This window comes from Haemaphysalis longicornis, unplaced genomic scaffold, assembly GCF_048455015.1.
Source record: "Haemaphysalis longicornis isolate Haplotype H1 unplaced genomic scaffold, Haemaphysalis longicornis Haplotype H1 scaffold_6, whole genome shotgun sequence".
Taxonomy (NCBI): domain Eukaryota; kingdom Metazoa; phylum Arthropoda; class Arachnida; order Ixodida; family Ixodidae; genus Haemaphysalis; species Haemaphysalis longicornis.
The window spans coordinates 95,769,745-95,793,440 of NW_027526407.1; the positions used below are offsets into that span (position 1 = coordinate 95,769,745).

Sequence of the window (23,696 nt, forward strand, 5' to 3'; positions counted from 1 at the left end):
CCATTTCGAATTTCCCTTCTCCTCCGTCTTCGTAATGGCGATGTCGCGTATATCAGCGCTCGCTGTATGGCAAGGGAGAGACTTACAAACTTTGAATGCACTTATACTCTGCCAGTTTCGCCCCTACGCATGTTTTACGTCAGTGGAGGTGGCCCAGTTCCGCTGTACCCCACTTCCCTCTATAATGGGTAAGTGGTTTATGGTACGTGAAAAAAAATGAATAAAAAACACCGCTAGGACCAATTTTGCATGAATTGTTTGTTTCAAATATGCATAATGTTTTCTGCCTGTTCAACAAGGTTGACTAGTATAAAGTCTGTTCCTATAATTAGTGATTTGGGAAGGTTTTGGCGATATTAACTTCTCTTTCAAGTGTTCTTTTAACTTTCCGTCGGATGACTGAATTGACATACGGACGGACGGACGGACGGACAGACAGACAGACAGACAGACAGACAAACAGAATAAAATTTTTGTGATTAAGTAGCCGAAGGCAGACTACCGTTTTATATAGCAAGAAATATCCACCTGCTTCCAAATTAGGCACTGTACGAAGTCAACAGCGGCGCAATAACGGCAGCAGTGACCCAATCAGCGCAGAGAAACAAAAAAATATAGTTTTTAGTGTGTAACTCCACATCAGCATGCAAGAGGTACGGCCAAACGCAACCGGATGCCTCTCAAGTATCGCCCATTCATGTTGTATTGTGGTGGCTTTCATCGGTGGCCGCCAGTGGCTCAAACAAGATTATGTGACGCCATCGAAACCTTGACGTAAACTAGCTAGGGAATCGCAACTAGTGCTGGGGAATGCGCAACCACATTCCATTGCAGTTGCATTCCGGGGAACCGAAACGCTGCTCAATTCGGTTTGTTTTTATTCCGCAGAATGCGAAAAGTTTGCCCATTCCCACTCCCGTATTGGCGGGGAACTTGAATTAAACTTCCGTAATTACTAAGCCTTGAAACTGCCTCCTGGTGGCTCTACCGAGTTTCGTACGATCGTAACACAGAGCCTATATTATCAGGCGCGTAGAAAGGTAAAAAAATGTGCGTGCACGTCGCCAAAGTACCAGAATGGTGACAGCTTCATGACTTCTCCTAATTCATATGGGGCCATTATTCCTGATCCCTCTTTAGCATTTACATAAACACAACATTGTAGGTAATGGTTTGCCCTTGCTCGCCACCAGAGGAAGGACACGTTGTTGTCTGCTTGTTTTATTTTCCATAGCCTATCGCGTGATCCCATGCTTTGCAGTTCGCGTATCACAACACCAACGTCCTTATGCTAATGTAGGGTACTCGCAAGCACGCCGTCCGTACCTTGTTCCCATATACATGCACTCGTAATACATAGCTGAATGATTTCGACTGCTTCTACAGCACTGAGCAGAAATGCCATCGCCCCAACGTGAGGAACAGCACGCTAGCGTCACTTAAGACCAGCCAGTTTGTCACTGATTACGGGCAGAGGATTTGTTCTCATCGCTACACCCCCATACCTATGACGCGGGACGTGCGAAGTATAAAGCTTCGACGTGGAAGTGCTGCAACTCCGTCGTCGTAATAATAGCCACGCGCAGTACAAGCAAGCAGCATCCGCAGCTTTCACCCTTGGGCACCGCTGGAAAGTATTCAAGTAAGTAACAAACGCAAAATAATTATCGCATAAATAAGAAAAAAAAAATGTGAAACATTATCCGGGATCCTGTGTATTCGGTTACGGTTTGATAACGCGTGGGCATCACTTCTCTTTGAGTTTGTCACCAAGTTAATTCGCCGATTTTAGTCCCTACGTTTTGTGCTGCTACGTTTGCTGTCGCTAACTGCATGATGTTGCGAAACAGGGGAGACCACAGACATACCACATCTCTACCTTTTCATTGTGACTGTATACGGGGCGCCTTTGCCTTCGACAGTGGCCAGCCATGTGGGGGAAAAATGACCTTAACCTTGACCATCTTTCCTTCGCTTCTTTTCTCTTTTTTATCTGTGGTTATTATGAGAGTTTTTTCCGATCACTCTCGTGGGCGCTACTTTTATGCTTAACGTAGGTTTTCTTATGCTTCTAGGTTTTATTAACGTAGCTACTTCTATGCTTAACGTAAGGTTCAGCCCAACGACAAGCAAAAGCAATGTTGAACTCATTGCACGAAAAGCTACACGCACTCGTTGACGACGTTTTAAGTTGCCCATGACGCGGGATATGCTTACCTGCGTCCACTCTTCACTCTGCAGAACCAGCAGTTTGGCTGGTGATATTTCCACGCTTTTCTCTCTTTTCTTAGGTTGCCGCCACACTTCTCCCAATCAACCTTTACACCTACATCATCACCCGTTTTCATCCAGCCGCATCTCACGCAGTACCCAATAGGCCGGTGAGAGCTTGCGTTCGCAGCCAATAGGGATGTGAGCCCAATGTGCACCTGCGTCTGCAATCAATAACAATATTAGGCAGACACGACCGCTTTTGGAGTCAATGCATACCTGAGTTCGCAACCACGTGACGCGTAACGACCAATAACAACGGTGGGAGGTGCACACTGCGAAAACAGCCACCGAGAAATCGCGCCCATATACCTGGCGACACATTGCGGTTACGCGGATCCAACGACAGTGCCTTTGTGTCGAGCTGAGCCGTGTAATGCTTGAGCTATGCACACGTGTTGAAATATTTGTCCCGCGCGTCCCCCGACGCTGTACATTGCCAGTTAAACAGTATTATGTCAACGTGCACACACTAAATAGCGCATGTTCTGTGCGTGGGTTTAAACTTGCAAACGTTAAAGGGGTACCGACACCTACGTTTGAACTTAACATTATTACGCAGTTCGAATCCTCTACTTAACAGAATACCCTGGCTGAAATATGAGTTGCCTGCGACGCGTGGAAGATACTTCAATTTGATAGGATTTATCGCGCTGACGAAGTAGCCCGTGTGGTGCTGCGCAGCAAATTGACACCAGCGTGACATCACTCCGTGACAGGGAAAGTGACGTAGCCGCCTGCCTGCAACGATTGTCGGAAAATCGTGGCGTGAATTCACGCGCGCGGACCGGTGAGCGGCGATTGGGCGCTGACCCGTTTACGAAGTGATACGCGTAGCCATAGCTACAGGCATAACCACAGGCCAGAAAGGCACTCTAGCCAAAAATAAAGTTCCACACTCGGGAAAGGAGGCGATAATAAAGACCAGAATGGCAACACAAGCCGCCATCAGATCTTTTATTGAAAGCGGTCATCAAATTTCCGCCGCAATGCTAGGCCTAAAGCCTTCAGCCAGCTCATCCTCTCCGCTCCGACGGCAGGGCGAATGAAACAACGTCTCCTCGGGCCTTTGCTGTGTTTTGACGTCCGCACAAAGCGGTGAGGTCATTCCGTGATTCTGTCACATGCGCCCTACGGGATGGAAGCGCGGGAAACGAAAACGGACGATTTTCAGTCCGGCCAATGTAATTAATTATCGCTAGCTCAAGTATCTAAAGTTCCATTTCGGGTTCTCCAGGACGTTAAGCATTGATGAATAAATAAAAAAGGGATATAAAGTTTTGGTGTCAGTACTCCTTTAAAAAAGATCCTGAACTGGAATATTGGAGTGTAAAGGCATGCCTCAAATACGATCATAGCATAGTTGCGCCAACGTTTGGAAATAAAGTGACCACACTGCAATGTTTTAGCGTCACCGTGTCACGGATTCTTCAATCCCTTTAAAGGTTCTGTCTTATTGCGCACATTGCGTTTTTTTTAAGTGCAGAACACTTTGCTACTACGGTTTGTTCCTACGGTTTGTAACCCAGTTGTCAATTAGCCCGGTAGTGGCCCTTTGTTTATTCTCCATGAGTTTCACGTTAGGGCTTTGAGTGTTGACTATGTGGTGGAGGGGTATGACGAAGTGTGTTCGATTTGAATCTTTTGTTTTCCCTCTCTCTGTTTTCTGTTACAAACTTTTATGTCCTGCACGCAGCCCGTGAATAAACTAGTTGCGAGTCATCGCTCGTTCCGCCCATTGCCTTCATGCACGTCTTTTTTCGCGCTGCCGTCCAGAATGACTAAAGTAAGCCCGAAGACACCGTGAAAACATATTCTTCTCATATCAGTTATGTTTATCAGGGGTGCGCTCTAGAAATAATTCTCAACGTGTCCTGCTGCGTTCCAAGACTTTTCTTGAATGTAGAGTATAACTCAGAATAAGATTGAAAGGCGAAGTGCCACAAAACCCCTAAGTTTGGCTCCACCTCATATAAACTCAAATCTTCAAGCATTCTTGCTTGGTTTGAACCCATCCGCGATGTTTCCTGCTATGCGAATCGGCGTGTTATTGCGAATGGCGCCACCTGACACCATTGGCTGTGAAATCTTCCCGCATTTATTCCGCTAAAAAAAGCTTACTAATAATCTCAGGTATAACCGTAAGGCTATATTTCAATCCACGGAATAACCCTGGACGACATTCGTTCTTTTCACCTGCACTGACTTATTGCAAGCAAGCGCGCGAACGAATGTCCAGATTAGGTGTGTTCCGTGCAATCAATTCAATACCAAAAATTTAAATATTCAGCTATATTTAAAAACTGATTTCCCTCACACCACTTCACGCCATTATTTAGGATTCACCTAAACCTAAACCAATACTGTTTTCAGGTTATTAAAATGCAGTGTGTTTTTTTTAAACTTTCCTACAGTTTTTATAGAACAGAAGCTGTTACGTTGAGTTACGACACATTACGATAGGCCAGGTACTTTCAACCCCTACCGTGGGAAGCTAGGGGGGGGGGCTTCTGAAGACCACGTTGGGATGATGTAAAGAAGGCAGCACTAGTAGACCTTTAGTTATGGTTCAAGAGTACGAAACGGGAGCCGGTAAGGGGTCATCGAACATTTAAATGTTATCGCCACAGACGGGGGTTGTTTGTGTCTACTGTGGAAGAAAATAATGAGTACCTTTGGCCCTATTTACCAATTGAATTGTACCACAGATGCTATAAAAAATAACACCCGCAGCTTTGGATCTCTGGTGCGAGCAGTAAAAAACCGCAAATAAAGACAACGCTCCCGTAATAGCACACGAAACCGCTGTAGAGTAAGCGCGGACCTTGATCATTACCTGCGTTCGGTCACTCACACAAACCGGTTTGCTGCACGCCAGAAATAAACACCGTAATCAGCTTTCGGGGCCATCCCGTTCCTTCTCTTGTTTTCGCTCTCGATGGGTGCAGGCTAGATGCATTAAGGGCGTGCTCGCGTCTAGTGCCAAGGCTCCGTCATTGATCGCTCGGCCTAAACAACAAGTACTATAAAAAACTCCGCCGAGCAACAGACGCTCCTGACTTTTCTGGCGGTGGGGCGCCCCTCTAAACAAACGCACGCACATGGACACCTGTGCACTAACGAAAATAGAACCGCGCCCGTTATTCGGCTAGGTGAAACAGGCCTGAGCAGTTTGGAACGGCCAAGCGATTGCGATCAGTGGTGATCCAGGGAATAACCGATAGCTGTTATAAGAAACACCCTCCAGGAGAAATAGAAGTCCTAGCAGTGATCGCGCAATCTCCGTTTTTGGTTAAAGGGAGTCACCCAACTTCTGCTCACCCTTCTAACGTTACGGGGATTACACAGAAGAATCAGAACTATTTCTTTCACAACATTGTATGGAAGATCTGCGCAGCTTTCTTTCCTAACTGTGAGGCGTTTGTCAATGCCCCGAGGGTCGTGACATCTCGCGGACGTCGGCACTGGGATGCCCGCCGCTTCGTTGCGATATACATTTGCAGTTGTATTTATTTCGCTGCGCTCCTAAAATAGGTGGGAGAGTTCACGGACGCCACCAGTAGGTGTTTGACGGGGAGGTGGTCACTTGTTCATTGGGACGACACGACACAAGCACATCAGACACCCAGCAGCGACGGGCACTTCTGTACAAGTATTTAGGATACGTTTTTCTGACGTTGTCAAAGCTGCCATAATTGTGGTCAGTCGCGTGACTACGAAGGCGAGTGTCGGGGCCTGCAGTGTGCCACATCTCCTCACTTTGAAGCGGAGTGCAATCGCCGTCGTTGTAGGAGCATTTGAACAGACGGTTGCCGCAGCTTCTCCGGTCTAGAGCACTTTTCTTGCTGAGAATCGTGGAAGTCGGCGATTTTGCACAGGTATTTACAGTTTTCTATATTCTTGATGTATGGCTAGCTTTCCGCGCTTAAAACGGTGGGGAAAAAACTTGTAAAGCGAAGCTTTAGAGTGTCCTCACCGGCGTCGTTCTACGCCAAACCGCCCTGCAGGAAAGCCGACTTCCTCTGACGAGGATGATGTGAAGTAAGTGAAAAAAAAAGACGCTACCCGTGGCCGGAATCTAACCCGGTTCCCTCGCCTTATGAAGCCGGCGTCTATCCGAGTGCTTCATTGTTTTTTATTGTTGCACCAAGTGCTTCATTGTTTTTTATTGCTGCACATTTTATTGTGCCAAGCAGCAGGTACCGATTCGCGCCGTACATCCCAAACCCAAACGTTAGGACTAAGTGGAAACGCGGGAGTCGCTGTCGGTATTCTGAAATGTGGCGCTTACCTCCAGAGTAGCCCATACTTGAAGTGTGGAATTGGCATACACCGAAATCACGCAGCACTACCGCCTGCAGCGAACAATGTACCCTCCTCCACACAAAAACCTCACAAAAGAGCAAGAACACCACCTTCGATGCATCCAAACCAACATCTTTCCCCACCCAACTAGAGCCCACATTCTGGCCCCCACCCTCTACTCCTCGGAATGCCTCTTCTGTGAGGCTCCGGGCACGCTTTACCACATTGTGTGGGGCTGCGAGAAGAACCCCAACCTACCCCTCCTCCTGCCCTTCCCCTCCCCCGAGCACTGAGAGAGAGCACTGTCCAGCTCGGACCCTGATGACCAGCTTTGGCTGGTGAAGAGGGCTCAAGAAGCCGGACGGTCTCAAGGGGTCCTGGAATAAGGACTCTTCCCCAAGGCGAACTGCTTTATAGGGACGTTTATTCCTCCTCCTCCTGGCTAACCAAAGAATCCATCGCAAGAAAGCTTCGCTTCCCGCCATCTTCGTCGTTAGACGGAGGTGTGCAATATTTCATTGTTCGGAGTCGATGTGCTGGTATTGGGGCATCTGTCCGTTGGGAGTTGTCCTTAGGTGCGATACATAGAATCGCGCTGGCTATCCATGCCCTATCCCCAACTTGTCGCCATAATTCAAAGTGTGATTTAGAAATCTGCTTGTTGTAAAAAGAAAAAAAATGTGGCGGTGACTCGAATCTTGAGTCGTTTTCTGCACGCGGAAGCCACATTTCAACTATACGTAAAAAATTGGTTGAGTAAAAGGGGGTAAGCTATTTAAACTTGGAATAAAATTAATCGAAAATTTATTCGTGAAATATGGATGACATGGCGATTATTGTTATGTTGTGCTGTCATAATTCTAATATACGTGGTGTGACGTTGCAGGCAATAGGTACGCTCTTGAGGCCATAAATGCGGCAAAAAATACACCAGACGATGAAATTCTACAGCGCTGTGCATCAGTGTGTTAAGTTTTATGATGCACTCTGCAATTCTCGGTGTTGAAGCTTACAGTGCGTTCAGCCGGTGGTTCTTGCCTCAATTGTTGCTTGTGCACCCAAAAACAAGCAAACAGCCGGTCTTGTGGAAATAAAAAAAAATTCCGCGAATAAATGCAAGATATCCGAGTAACAAAACTTGTACATTCGTATTCGAAATTTGTAGAACTGTAACACTTCTCTTCGAGTATGTAAGGGTGACCACGATCGGAGATGAGTGATTTGCGCAGCTTACAGCAACAAAAAACGTTGTTTATAAGGAACTCCAGGGCGGGTTATAAGTTATGGCTGCGTGGTATAGGTTCATTTATATAGTCATTTGCCTTTCTAAAAACTGTATAGTCATTTATACGATATTAATCTATAGTATAATAGTCATTTCTGTCTACCTATCGTTCTTTCCATATAGTAATTTATATAGTCACTTATACAGTCATTTCAATTTAGAAAAAGCTTTCTAAAATCAAGCCAAACACCAAATGAACCAAACCAGATGTGAGAACCTGTTTTTTTATTGGGGTGGTTTACTGCCAACGACTGTGAACTCTAGTGCTTTATTAATACAAGCATTCCTTCGCTTTCCCTAGCATTCATTCATCGTCTTAGTTAGGCGGTGGGCTGCAGTGCCTGTCTAATTATGCGGGTCCGTGTACCCCTCTCCAAATCCAAACTGCTTCGACTGCGCCGGAATTGCGCAATCGAATGAACCTCGGCTTCATCATGCGCGGGACCAAGGTTCGGTTCGGAAAGCGTTTTAAGTTTTCTTCAATTTACCAACAGTCATCGTCATCTTTAGAGCATGTTGGCTTTCCTTCAGTGCGTTTTGGGCGGACAAGAGACATCGGGGAGAGGATACAAGCTTCCCTTTAAAATACCTTTAAAATACCTTTAAAATACCCTTTAAAAATTGCCTTTAAAATACACTAGTTTCAGCCACCCATTGCCGCGCAGACCAGAGTGCCGTCAGAACTCTGGTTGGTGGTGGCATGGAGTGACGTCGATTCAAACGGCACCTTTCGGTTGTTGACGGTTAGGGTTCCGTGCATTTGGTGCGTCTGTCAAAATATCTCATCATCATCATCATCACCAGCCTATCTACGTCCACTGCAGGGCAAAGGCCTCTCCCATTGTTCTCCAATTACCTCGGTCCTGTGCCAACTGTGACCAATTTATCCCCGCAAACTTCTTGATCTCATCTGCCCATCTAACTTTCTGCCGCCCCCTGCAGCGCTTGCCTTCTCTAGGGATCCACTCTGTTATCCTTAATGACCAGCGGTTATCTTGCCTCAGCATTTACCTTCGTCAAAATATCTAGGGCGGCAGAAATGGTTTGCGAGAACGCCAAAGTAATTGCAAATGATCAGCAGAGAATATCTGTAGCCTTCATTTAGAAGAAACTCCAGAAAACGCCCATATAACAGTTGGCGGCTAGAACGACTCTATCATTGCTGCGAGTTTCAGGTATACCCTTCGAATTAATTCACAGTGAAGCTTTAAACGTCCAGAATTCACGTCTGCTGCAAAACACGGGCCCGTATGGGAAGAAAAAATGGCAGCATCTCCATTCCGTGGATGATTGGGAGCGTGCGGAGTACGGAGACTCGAAATGACATCCAAGTTGCGCCCCGAGTTACATCCGATTTTGGCCCCGATCATCATTCGATTTAGGCCGTGAGTGGCACCTTGATTATTCCCTCAATAAAACTGCAACTCACGGCTCAAATCGAATTTCGCTTGATTTTCGCTTGATGGTGGTGTGCGCACGGATGGACGCGGACGGGCATTGGGACGTCCTAAGGTACTCTGCACCGTTACAGGCGAGGGAGTAAGCCGTTTGATTCTCGGGTACTAAATCACGGTCATAGACCAATGGGTAAGACGACTCTCACTAACTCTGTCCGGTGTACCAGACACAGGCTCGAATCCTGCCGGTGCCTGTGTGATTTTTCGCGATTGTAAATGGACGCGGACGGACATTGTGCGGTCCTTAGGTACTCCGAACCTAAAAGACAGCCTCATGCTTGTTCGCTAGGATGAAACTGTAGTCCTTCCAACTTTCATAAAGCAATGGCAAAGCCATAGTACTTGCCAATACACGATGAGGTAAAAGTTGACTACGCGTACATTCTCTGACGATGTATGATTTGTATTTATGCAGCTTCGTGCTTTGTCCTTATCCGCCGAGTGGAATGACTCCAAATTTCTTTTCTGTACTTGTAGGATAGACTATTGGAAGAATTTATTGTATATATTTACTAATCGGTTGATCTAATCACTTATGGATATACCTAGTCATTTCTTTATTAATCGATCGACTGGCAGATAAAGTGTGCTACCTTTGACCCAGACGTTAAGTTCGGGCTCTAGGTGATCTGATGAAGATAATTACTAGTAGCAAGATTGTCATGTGTTGTTGCGATCGCGGCTTGGAAACGCGAAGCTGAGCTGGCATTGGCAGCCGTGAATAAAGCGTGATGGGACCGCCGTTTTCAACATCGGCCAGTTGCACGCTGAGAGGTGATTTTCCTGGCACCGATAAAACTGAATTTTGAACGACAGGATTTCTCTCAATCAGGTATGACCATTGAGAGTGCTTTGTAGGGTACACGCCCGTAGGATGCGTTTTGCATCATCCGACCCTCCCCAGGTATATTAGAGGCTGGGTTACTCAAGGGCCATGGGGTAAATTGGGTCTAAATGCAAAGGTTGCAATATATTGGGACGGTAACTCTTTTGAAAGTCGCGGCAGTGTACTGTGTGCCTCCGGTGGCAGCAAGCACCAATCTCACACCGAAATGCACAGGACATTCTTTTAAGCCTCCACTTTTTGGCGGCAATGATGAAGCGTCTAGGAACAGTCAAGGGCAGTCGACTGGCAGGGAACCGCGGTGGAACAAAAAATGCGACAGCGGATACGGCGACCGCGCAAAGGTGATCAAAAATGGGAAGGAGACGTTGTACGAGTAATAGACGGTTCAGGGTAGGTGAAAGGTTTTGACAGTCTGTCCGAAAACATGCTTGCGTTCGAGAAGATAACTTAGTGGCACGGCCTCACTCGGTGTTGAACTCAACTACAGCTGTTTGGGTCCCAAACCCAGCAAAATAGTTTTTATTTACCGGAGCACATGATTTCTCCTGGACGTTGCTATTTTATATATTCAAGATAAAAAGAAGGGGGTTATACTGGTCTGAAATGCAGTTTCGTAGTTATTTACAGAAATAATTGCGTTACCATAGCTTTTCCAACACGTGGGCCGAAAAACGGTAGCAATTTTTCCGCTGGACAGGTTTTCATCGGTAGGAGAAGGGTGCGTGGGCTATTCGCGTCGATGGCGTGCGGCCAGAAATAAAGCCTTGATTCCGTAGGGCAGACGATGTAATTTCCAGAGGGAAGGCAAAAGGCGAAATCGTGCCATGCGGAAGAAAGCGCGGCACGTGCAGCCATTTCAAAGACGCAAGGTCCCGTTGCCGCCGCCGCTGGCGGCCGCTCAGGCAACGCGCATTCGCCGGTCATCTGGGAGGCGGCAGCGCAATGCAGGTATTTCTTCAAAAACCTTTCGATTGTTATGTTTCAGCTGGCAGGCCAAATGGGGCGAACAGTGATAGGGAGGGTACGGCGTTGCATTTAAAAGGGGGGCAATGACAGCTCGGGCAAGGCTACGCGCTGCGCACTACTCTTCGTGGTGTACTTTTAGCATGTTCAGGTGTCGCCTTGTTCATCCTTTTGGTAGCGATATAGACTTATGTTACATATTGTTACGCGAACATTAAGCGCCATACATTCGCCGATGCGAACATGAAATTTCAACGGGCAATCATTGGAACAGGCTGAACGGAAGAAGCAGGAACGAGATTGGTTTTTGTCTTGGCACCAGCATCCACGTACCGCTCTCCCATCTACGCTCCTCAGACACCTTCCAACGTCAGTGTAGATAAATCCATCTCGTAACAATATATTATGTGGGCAGTTGGGCAACTACGTGTGCAGGGCTCCGCGCGTGCTGGTCCCTCCCATACTTAGCCCACAGGAACAGGGGGGTACGAAGTGCGCGTTAAGCCATAAAACCTACCACATGCACAGTTGCACCGGGTGACTCCAAAAAGCAGGCATCGGAAAATCGGACATAGGAATGGGCACGGTAGGAGACGGGAGAGAAGCTCTGACTGATATCCTTCAGAAAGAAAGTGGTTATTGGCAAAGAACCGAAACCACCTATCGCCCTCGGTGTGCGCCCACCGCACGGGTCTGGCGAAAGCGAGTAGGCACACTGTTGTGAGCGAATGCCACAAGGCTGTTGTTTGCTGGACAACCAGCGCAGGGCGTCAATTAATGTTGGGTTGATGTCGTGCGTCTTGGCAACTTCCATTCTCGTCCCTTCAGTTTTGTTTTGTAGTGTGAGCTACACTGGCCGGGGTTGAGCAATTGAACACTGCGCGAGGAGCAGAGACGTCACACGGCGCACAGAACGTTTCTCACTGGCCGGCGTCTCTCATACACCCCACCCGCCCAGCGTCTTCGCCGACCTCCGTTTCGCACTTGGTGGCCCGGTCTACTTGATGATCATGCGAGGAGTAGCCGGGTGTGGAACCGATGGCTCGTGCGTCAGAGCAACACCGGTGTGCGCCCGTGGAACAAGCTTAGCTCTGGGGCGATTGGTGACGCTGCGCCGGAGCCGCTTGATAAATATACACGTGTCACATAATGCGTAGATCATATGTGTGTGTCATTGAGGCATTAAGGACACCCACGAAAGCTAAGAATAACCAGCTGAACCTCAGCTCACCCTACGTATATCCTGGCATAACCGAGCGAAGACACTACTAATTTTGTTCGTAGTAAACCGGTGATGTCTATTTTCGTGCGCGTCAATGTTATTTAGTATGGATTTGTGTGCTAGCGTACCACCAACACGTAAGGGAGGTTCCTTCAGTGTATACGTACCTGAGGGGGGACACAGGGTATCATATATGGAGTATCATGCTCTACCGGCTGAGCTAGCAACGCGTCATGGTTGTGAATTTCGGCAACTTGCTTTCAGACATTCCAGTCACTAGCGACTGCAGTTTCTCTTGAATGGTGGTGGTGGGGGTGGTGGTGAAACATTTATTCAAGAGATTTGCGCTTAAAAGCGGGAGAAGCCCTTAGTCCAGGGGCCCTGCGGCAGCTGCAGTCCAGCGTGCCCGGCCCACCAACTGTCGCTGGTCCTCAGCGGGCTCCCACTGCTCGAAGGTGGGGGTGCGAATAGTGGGGGCTGCCGCTTGGGTGTTCCAGCTTACGCACTCAACCACCCGCTTTTGCAAGAGGGTCTTTGATTCCCAACTGTGTTTATGTGTATGTGTGCTGAGCAGTATGGTTGGAGTCGCACTCTGAGTTCGTCACGTTTTCTCGATGTAGTCACCAGCACGCGTGGAGCAGAGGACGCGTATACTGTTATGTGCCCACATTTCAAAGTGGGGTTCCTCATTTCGCAATACAGCTCATCATATTCCGCAATGAGGAACAAAACAAGCAAATACGTAAATGTAACATTATCTCCCAAGCGCTGTTCGATCTTTTTATGACAATTGAAAGGAACGCGAATAGTGGTGCAGTCCAAACTTTACCTATGAGATTTATTGCAGCCATTTCATTGATAAGTTTTGAAATGGCAGTTTTTATGAGGCAAAAAATACCAAAGGTAGGTCTTTTGTTGGCATTTCAACTCACTATTGTCCAATAGCACTTCCGATAGTCTTATCAATTGAAACATAAGGACGGCAGTACTCCCTTTAATTTTGATTAGTATTTGACAAGCGTAAACTTGCGCAGCATCTATCAGGTGGAGTGGACAGGACCATCTCCTCTATTTTACGTCTACTATGAAGACGAAATGGTGGCGCGAACTGATCGACCGCCGGCTTAACTTTTCCTGATGTTCATGAACACGCAGATGTTAACCCTATTGAAGACTGATATCGGGTAAACTTGTTAAGTTACAGAACGTCCTTTTATTGGGCCGATGCATGAGGTGGCCACGATAGGCATTTAACTTTCTTTCTTCCCCATTTACAGGCAGAATAGGCTCCATATGGCCCGTATACGAGCAGTTAAAAAAGGGGGGATGCTTTCAACCCCAAAACCAGTTATTTGTGCCTATTGTTCTGTCTTGCAAGTAATATGTTTCAGGGGGTTCTCTTGTTCCTATCCATGCCTTTTATGTACGTTTTCGTCTATGCTTACAGCGTCGAAGAATATGGGATCCTACTAATAGCCCAGTTTCCTATACTTCCTCACCAACATGGGAGTTTTCGGAACGTTCACTTTCGTGACCATTCGGCCGCGTGTGTTGCCATCATTGCAATGGTACGGCACGCTTCTGCTCAAAGCCGGTCGATATGGAACTAGCACATGAGTGGGAACTTGTGCAAACTAGATCGAAACGTACAACCACCACCCAATTTTGCCTCTCGTCATTCCTATAACTGTGTGGGAAGCTGTCCCTTCCGTTCAAGTACTGCAATTGGTTGTATTAATTCGGTGCATTTACTAAAGCATGCAAAAAAAAAATAAGGTGAGCATGACTCTAGCAACAACCGCTGAAGAATTAGAGAGACCCAGGGGCGTGACGGCACGGTGCTACGGTGGTGTTCTTTTTACAATATGGCGCTGCAACGGAGACGAAGCACATCGGGCTAGAGCTGCTCAGGCGCATACGTACACTGATGATGAGGAACTCCTCCATGCAGCGATGATGAATATGAAGTAATTTTCAACAACTACTACTACTAAACCTCGGGCTGCCCTTCAAATGGCAGAACGTGCTGGTAAAATGTCTGATTTTTTCTTACAACTGAACAATTCAAGCTTTTCGGTCTTGTAGTAACGGCGCTTTTAAATCCTGCAGGGAGATTTTTCCAAGTTAGTGGGAGGACAAGAAGCGGCCATGCGAGTCTCCTGGGTATTGTTCTGCCTCATGACGGCCATCCTGTGGACCTTGTGGCCACGGCTCCCGCTGCTTCCTGGCGTGGCTCACTGCACCGCATCCCTGCTCATGATGGCCTGTGCGAGTTACTTTCTCGCAAAGTCCATCTGGAGAGTCGCTTTCGTCCGCCTGGTGAGCCCTGACGGCAAGGCGGTACTAATCACAGGCAAGTCAAGCAGTATTTAGGGAAATAGTGGGGTAAATATATCAGGTTCACATATCGGGAAACATTCAAACTTGTCACAATGCGTGGTCCTGACGTTATAGGATAAAAACATCCTTGAAGCTGTTAGCGTAAGACATTTGCTGAAACGAATTCCGCAAACCGATGGTTTTTACCTGCTTCCTGAATACCCTTGAGAAAGAAGCAACGCCTCAGCAATGATATTAGGAAAAGTACGCGAAGCAAGCCAACATCGACTTACTCAGACTACCTAAGGAATAAAATTCGACTTGACAATTCGCCGGAATAACGGTATACAAAACGCTTTTTACCGGGACCAAAGGTAGAAAACATTTTACGATGTCACGAGTCGTGACTTCACGAAGACGTATAAATTATTCCTAATGTGGTCATAAAATTAAATTGCTTTGCATAGCTCGACGTGTTGTAACTAAAAGTGAATGAAACTCCAACGTGTACGCGAACGACAACTAAAGACAAAAATGTACAAATGACTTATCTAAAACCGTCCCAAACTTTTATTCCCAAGAAGTGAACAATGCTACTGTTCTTATAGTTGATGGTGTTGGTTTTTCAGACTGGCGCAGTAGATAATGGTATTGTGTTTTCCAAATCCTTTGGCAAAATTATTCTGGGAATGTCATCACTTATAGGCGTATAACTACAGAAATCAACATTCCTTCACTTATAGCTTTTCAACTGCCCAAAAAGATTCCCGTACCCCCATGTCATACGTAGAAAGACATATTCACCAGTGTGTAAAAACAAAACCCGGGAAAAGGCAGGAATATCTCCCCCTTTGTGGCTCTAGTCCTCGCCCTTGCAAGGTAAGTCCCGTCTACTCGCAGGCCAACCGATTCGAGAAAATATCCTTCTGAAAGGAAGCTTTCTAAGAAACCGTATAAAACTACGTTTGTTACAAAGGCAGCACTCTTGCTAGTCAATCTGCAGTGACGCAATATGGAAAGAAGGAACATTTTATGAGTTTCAAAAATCTCCGTAGCCCTTCAGTTGCAGGTTACTGAATGTGGTTGTATATGCTTAAACTGGACAGGCACCCCTCGAAATATTACTCTTGTATAGAAAGTATTTGCGGACGTTTGCAAATATACACACCGAGCATCCTGCACCCAAAATAGACGACTTTAATTTATGATACTCATAACAGGGAAAATTTCGGACATTAGTGCATGGGTGCGGAGTATAAAATGTTCAGCGCATCGGTAACACACACACGGGCTGCCCCATCCAATTTGACACCTACCGTCCAAGTTTAAGAAACTGATAGTTTTGTTTGGTTATGAGCTATAAATGATAAAAACACCCGTTTGATTAGCCCACGGGCGCCTCCTCGCACAATTTTAATACAAGGGAGGGCGAGCAATATATTGGCTAAAATGTATTACATATAGGGTCGAAATAATTGATTTCGTGGCGTACTCTGTCTAGTTTTTACCATGAAATTAAAATCATTTTGTTTGTTTCGCTTCACGGCTCTACATGCGCGCGCTTGGTTACGTGCAGTAACAACTTGCAGGTTCCGAACTGAATGTGCTAAATACACAATATTATGCTGACGTAACTTAGAAATGGGTGCTGTTACATTACGCAGGATGCGACACCGGCTTCGGGCACCTTCTGGCCCAGTTCCTGGCGAGGGATGGCTTTTTAGTATTCGCCGGTTGCTTGGACGCAAATGGCCAGGGTGCCACAGCCCTCAAAAAGCTCTCCAGAATCAAAGTGATACAGATGGACGTGACCAAAGAGTACGAAATAGAGGACGCCTACCGGATAATCACAGAAGAAATGGGAACGCTTAGTGAGTATTTGGAGTGCATTTCAGTAATATTCTGTCAACAGATTCACATTAGAAAGCATCAGCTATGGTTAAAATCAACGTCTTAATAATAGCTTCTGCCACACGGCAGTGCGGGGCATTCACCACTTTTGATAGAGTAAAGACAAAACACGTACGTGGTTCCTGACGGATGTCGTGTGGGATGTTATGCATGGAACTTGAATCACAGTGGAAGTGCTCGCAATATTAACTCTCTGCTACTAATTACAAAGCGATACGCTCAATGGCTTTCGGAGTGTTCGCTCTTGCGCCTGTAACACCACCACCTGCGAACGGCACAGGCACAGGATGTCGCGTTAAGTACCACAAACGTTCGTTCAACAAAGTACGTCGTTTAGTAATTAGTTTAGATTAAGGGTGATCAACCGGGCATATTTTTGTTAATCGTGACCAATAACTTCGGCAAAATTTTCACAGTCGTTTCGTTAACAGAGACAGCACCACAGAACAGGAGCAGCTGAGGTGGCACTGCCTTTACACCACGGCCAACATTGCCATGGGGACGTCGCGTAGAAGTGCCGTACACCGCCTGCCTATCCCAATGCACCCGTCGCACTCAGTATCGGCGAGTTTTGTAACTCCCCTCAAATCATGTAGATGTGAAATGGAGGGTGCAGCCATAGCAGGACGGCAAAAAGGAAGACCGACCAGCACCCAGTGCCGCTGCTTTTAAAGCGCGCACGCGTGACCACTAAGGCAGAGCAGCAAGGGCGGTTCGCGCGGTGTACGAGGGACGTGCGAGAAACGCCTTTCTTGACTTCTGAAACCAGAAAGGGAGGCGCGAAACGGGCAAAAGACTCCAGTTACAGCGAGAGAGTCATGTTTTCACATTTTGAATCATCCACCTACGAATCATCCACCAATAGTTTCATGCGCAAACTCAGAAAGCCCGAACAGGTCAGATCTTTGGCGAACCAGGCGAAGCCTTTGGAGTGGCCGCTATTACGGAAGGACCTACGGCGCAGTGCAGGAGCTTGACTTCAGCGGCGAAAAAAAGGCGCTGTACAGAATCAAAAAAACGTATGGCGTCTGCTTCATAGACTGGTGAGAATGAGTATTCATTTCAGCGTTAGACGAAGCAAACGTGCACGAGCGTGTTCTAGAAAACAACAAGACCCATCATACGGAATATAAGCGTCTTAATAGAGCCCTGAAGTAGGGGAAGTCAGTAAAAAATATTTTCATGTCTTGTTTACTTCTCTGTGTTGGTATTTTAGTTTTCTTTAGTCTTTTTTTTTCTTCCCCAAGCCAACTTCCTTGTGTTGACCTATTGCTCCACATTCTACCTTGCATTACCTTTTCCAGATTACTCAATCTGTAAACACAACAACATTGGCAGGTTGCCCTAAGAATATAGGCACTAAAAACGCCTCAGCTTTTCGCAAACATGGCAGTTTTTATTACGCCGCATCACTTCCAACCTCTTCAAAACTTGAAATATATACATAATCAAGCATTGGAGGCTAATCAATTAGAAAAGAAGAGGCTGGCATATTAGGGACGTCACCTGATGAATTATCCCTTTCCCAGAAATGTGGAAGTAACCGCAATCCCAGTACGGCACCTTAGGCCTCAGCGTGTTGCATTTGCTGGTATGCGGGGCTACAAAACACGTTCAATGTAACATAGCTTTCGTTTCTGACGCCCTCTGAAGGACTGATTGGCTCAATCAAAACTGTTCGGTGTAAGCGAGAAAACAACTCGCCAATTCCTCAAGATTTCGGCACGCATTACGAATCCTAAGATAGTAAATGTCCGCCTGTTTCAAACACCCGTATCTTTCTACTCTAGCCCATGTCGTAACAGCCCACTTTCTTTCATAAGAAAAAGGTTGAGAACAACATTCTCGCCGGGTGGGATCCGAACCCACGACCTCCAGAATACGCGTGGGTTCGGATCCCACACGGCGGGCGTGTTTTTCTCCACCACTTCCTTTCTTTCTTTCAAAAAATTATATTTGGTTCAACCAGAATAAAATGTCCTACCCCATTTTCCCCTCTGCTTCTTTTGGCTTCATTGAATGCCTACCCTGATGTTTGTATATCTATATCTATATCTATACATATATATATATATATATATATATATATATATATATATATATATATATATATATATATATATATATATATATACATTAAAAGTAAGAAACCTCGGTAACAGCAACAGCGGAGGGTTTATTTCGACGATTCGACTTCGAGAGAAGTCTTCTACGGCAATGATGGCTTCGGTCGCTTCGGAAGAGAGCATATATGTCGAGTGTGGAAAGCGGGTTTACGAATGGCCAACGATACCACACACAAACATACGTGAATAACACAAACACGAAGCGGGAATCTTCCTTATTAGAAGAATGAACAAAAAATGAACCAGAAATGAACGACGAAGAGAGAGACGCCAAGATAGTTGGAAAAAAAACCGCCAGCATCTTCCCACGGGGGGAACTCGAGTAAATGCGTCGCAGAGTGGTGGGGGTATCGCGTGAATGTTGCGTAATTGGGTATGGTTTGGGAATGCCTAATTGTTATTTCGTCTTTATTATTCCTATTTATTGAATGAAGGAGAAGCGAAGGCAAGGAGTGTAAAGTTAAAGTCTGTCTTTATTGCTTGGTGCCGTCAAGCAAAGCGTCAAGTCAAGCGAAAACCAAGCAAAGACGCCCTCGACTGAATTCCGAACGCGCGCTCTGCCGCTTATATACACACCGCCCGCGTTCGAGGGAGAGGAGTACGGGGGAGAGACGTGCATGCGCACACTTCCGTACACAAGCGCGCGAACTTTCCACGCACCCACCACGCCGTTATCACGTGTACACGCCCTGCCGCCGTTACTGTTGAGCGCGACGCAGCGCACGGGTGGCTACGAGGCATGCGCGCACAGACGCGCTCCTTCCGCACCACCGCAGCTGTTGTTGAGAGCGAGGAGGGTACGGGGGAGAGACGCGCACCCGCGCCTCGACGCGACGCGCATGCGCAGTGAGCGTGTGGACGGCGCCGACAACATCGACGAGTGACATCGCGAGCCTAAGAAATACTCCGCATTTAAAAGGAAGAAAGGGAGACGAAAGACCACTGAACAGGAATTCGAGTGGTGGCGGAAACGCGAAAAGCTCAGCGTCCGAAAGTGGGGTTGTAGAACAGCACTTACGAACAAGGGCGATATATCGCCCTTTGTGTGCGTATTTTCTTTGGAACGTCTTCGTTCCGCGTGATTAATCTTTTTGCCCATGTCAAACACGGGCATTGGCATATCTTGTTTTGACCCCTCTTTCACCCCCGTTGCCACGGGTAGGGAAATTACCTTGTTATTTATTATTTTTTATTTTTTAATTATTTATTTTTTTTCTCTGTGTTTGGTTCTTCTCTCTCTCTTTTTTTTCCAAGTTCGTACCGCGTGACTGTGTGTTCTTATTATCCTTTTTATAATTTATTTTCCCGCTCTCTCTTCATTCTTTTGCTACCCACCAACCATGATCCATTTGTACAAACTCTCCCTCCTGTTACCTTGCCCTCGCCCTTGCTACATTTTCTGCATATATATAGCTCTGAAACGCACTTATTTTGTACTCTGAAGAAAGGGAGTCCTCTCCCTGAAACGTCAGTAAACTTATTTTTATTTTCTGCGTCTTTCTCGTTTGTCTCTGTCTCTACTAACCTTATTTTTTTCGCGCTCTGTGCGAGTTTTTATCTTTTAGACTCTATATATATATATATATATATATATATATATATATATATATATATATATATATATATATATATAATGCCCTCGGGAATATTTTTTTGGCCTAAGCTGGTCGCAATTGAGCCGCACATTCGTATTAGATTGTGGCATTATGGCCCAGGTGACGCAGTTGCACATACCAAATCGCGAAATTTAGGGTTGTTGTACCCAGAATTTTCCATATATTTTAAAGTTGCTTCAGGAGTTTCAGCGCTTAACTGGTAATACAGTTCACGCAAAATTGGCTTCATTGTTGTTCAGCAGGGATTCTTGGTGTGGTAGGTAGGGGCGAGTTGTAGAAAATCTAAATGTAATGACAGAGATCTTCCTTCTGTTAAGACGTCGTTGCCGCAATACACTTTTTCTTTCCCAGTATTTGTTAGCTATGTGTATGCCAATATTTGTGGGTGAAATAGTGGTTGTTTCGACGGCAGATTATTGCTTTTCCTATGCCTTCGCTACGGAAAACTGACGAACTGAAATCTCGCAACGCGATGTGCAGAACTCTGGGCAGTGGTCGCCAACGCTGGGATGATGACCAGCGGCCTGATCGAGTGGATGACGATGGCAAGCATCACTCGCATCTTCGATGTCAACGTCTTCGGAGTGGTGCGAGTGGTGAAGAAATTTCTTCCACTGCTTAGGAAGAGCAGGGGACGAGCAGTCATTGTTGCAAGCAATCTCTGTGAGTGTTGTACCCCATTGTATTTTGATCCGGGGTCTGGAGCGGGAAACTATTTCCTAGTATAGGCAACAACACTCGACTGGCAGCGGTAAACATTTGAAGCAACTGCGGTAGTTTCTTCGTTGTAGTGAGCCTTAGGTACTTCAATGTGCGAAAATCGGGCGGATTTGTTGATGTTGTTGCTGTTCAGGAAGAAAAAAAAGCCACCGCTCTAAATAGTCAATAAAAAAAACAATTGCGTTTGTGTCGAATCGAACATTAGCCTTAGAATCCTGGTGAATTACTGCCACACTATATTAGAGGTGATACCAGTGAAACAACAGATAGGGCAGTGCACGCGGCGCTGATACAATACCAAGTGCGAGGGAATGGTGACAGGACGTGAGTAAAACAGGGCACGACAGTAACGAAAATCTAAAATATGAGGGGCTGTGGCCTGATGTCCCACCAATCCGCCTGTCGTTGTAATTCGCCCAAATGACAAAGGAAGCTCCGGCAACAGGGGCAACACAATGCAGCAGTAAATAGTTTTAAATGCAGAGCATTTCTTTACCTCACGATGTCAACCGTTCTTGGCGTCCATAGTTGTCCGCATCGCTCGCTTCAACATGCCCGGCTCAGACGTTTCGCTATCGGCGCGATCAACATTCGATAGCGCGCCCAGGCGCGTTTCAAGGACACTCTCTCCCCTCTCTCGGACTCAACATGCGCCGCGGCTGCCAATTTTACTGCTGACGAGCGCTCTCTCGTCAGCAGTTGCCACAAGTGCAACAACACTAACGTAACGCAAACTACTTAACGTCGTGCGCCCCCGGAAATGCTCTGCATTTGATCGTGCCCCTCGCGAGGGGGATTTTTTCTCCAGTGTCATCAGGAGAAGTCAGAATGGTCTCACCTTGATGCAGTGCGAAGAACTTTCTACACGGAAATTTAGGGCGCGAAGATCTACAACACAGGACGAAGCGTCTAAGCGCTCCCCACTAAGCGAAATTAGGGCGGCGCTGAAGACCAACAACACTGGACACAGAGCATGCGGTTCACTCTGTGTTGTTGTTCGTCCTGTCCTCGTTCCCTTGTGCAAAGTTTTAACAGACGAGCTGTGCATTCTTTTAGTTGAGCACTGGAGCGTTACAACAAAACTCATCCCAACCGAGCGCACGCGAGCGTGCAGCTCTTCAGGAGCGTCCGCATCGTCCAGGCTTGCGCGTGAACTTGCGCCACGTGAGGTGGTTGCAAAAAATATAAATTAAAATTCCGAGCGAACGTGAGCGTGCGCCTCGTGAGAAGCTCCCGGCGTCGGCCAGCTCGACCTTCGGCAACACTCAACCCAGCGTTCGTAGCGTGATATCTCGCGGCCCGTTCTACTCGAGAGTTCGCGTGAGTTCGCGCCGAGATTGTGGAGCACAGAGTCCGAGTTCGCACGACAGACACTTAGCTCGCGAAACCGGTTGCCGCCGTTCTAGCTCGTGCTAACGCTGTCCACTTTGGGAGAATTGCGAAAGCCGCCGCACAAAACGATCCCTGCCTGCCAGCCGTGGAGACATTTTAGGGGCAAGTTCGCAAATTTATGTGAGGGGCAACAGCCGGGTCTCCGACGAAGGGACAGGGGCCTCCGGATGTGCCGTTTCTCCAGCATTGCCACGCTAGCGCAATCTGCGCCAATTTCTTTCTTATTTGGATTCTTTTTCTCTGGTAATACGAATTCAAACCTAGGAATGGCGCCGGGCCCGCATTTTAGCTTCTCACGTGTACTTTCACAACAAAATAGTCGCTTCGAACAACGTCTGTGGAGTCAAAATGGCATTTCACAGACACCGGCCTGTTTACAGCTATAAGAAAATCCTGCTGATACGTTAAGCGACACTGTAGGCCTCCACTTCTCCCCTTATCGGCGTCACTCGGTAAACAACACGACGTGAACTTCTCGCTTGAACCTCTGTAGACGGAGCGACATTCCACTGACCGTTCCTAAATGTTTGATAAAAAACGTCACAGATACAAATTATATGAAACAATAAAAACAATGCGGCGATGCGGCTGCATTCCGAGGAAGCCTAGTGTCCTCGACGAAGCGCAAAGGTGTCGGTGTGGGGTAGGGGGGGCAGCGCCCTTCTTTCATTTCCGCCGCGAGGCGGCTGAGGCTACATGTGAACTTCTGTATCATTACAGCTGTCTTTCGTGACGGGAAAAACATTAAATGACTCTCGTTGGGCTAAGCAGCCGGAATATAATGCGAAGGTGCTCTCTCTCTCTCTCTCTCTCTCTCTCTCTCTCTCTCTCTCTCTCTCTCTCTCTCTCTCTCTCTCTCTCACACACACACACACACACACACACACACACGCACACACACACACACACATAGAAACGCACGCACACACGCACAGGCACATACTAGCGCAAAACCACACACCAACACACACACACCAACACACACACACGCACACACAAACACACACACACACACACACACACGGACGCCCCCGCACGCACACGCACGCACACACACAAATGCCCTCAGAAGCACTCACATGCGCACGAACACACACACACGCACACACAACTAGGTACACACAAAAGCACACGATTTACTTACTTAAAATACGTGCCCAAGCCATACTCCCAGACAAACACTTACTGAAGTATGTTTATGAGAATCCTGGTCTCATCTGGGGATGTCTGTGGTGATATGCCTGTCAAGTAATACTGCGTAA

At 46.9% G+C, this 23,696-nt stretch overlaps 2 protein-coding genes across 3 annotated transcripts in view; one reads left to right on the forward strand and one right to left on the reverse strand.

The window, feature by feature from the left end:
• LOC144141060 (D-beta-hydroxybutyrate dehydrogenase, mitochondrial-like) overlaps window positions 1–23,696 on the reverse strand; it is a 122,195-nt gene that overhangs the window by 88,174 nt on the left and 10,325 nt on the right. The gene's annotated exons all lie outside the window — the stretch shown is intronic.
• LOC144141058 (retinol dehydrogenase 7-like) overlaps window positions 1–23,696 on the forward strand; it is a 36,076-nt gene that overhangs the window by 7,799 nt on the left and 4,581 nt on the right. The window contains exons 1-4 of one of the 2 annotated variants that reach the window (XM_077672564.1): window positions 10,987–11,113; window positions 14,460–14,703; window positions 16,334–16,540; window positions 20,803–20,985. In XM_077672564.1, coding sequence (XP_077528690.1) covers window positions 11,108–11,113; window positions 14,460–14,703; window positions 16,334–16,540; window positions 20,803–20,985 — 640 coding nt within the window. In that variant the 5' untranslated portion in view covers window positions 10,987–11,107. Of the gene's footprint in view, window positions 1–10,986; window positions 11,114–14,459; window positions 14,704–16,333; window positions 16,541–20,802; window positions 20,986–23,696 lie in introns of those variants that run through there. The other variant, XM_077672565.1, reaches the window with a different exon arrangement.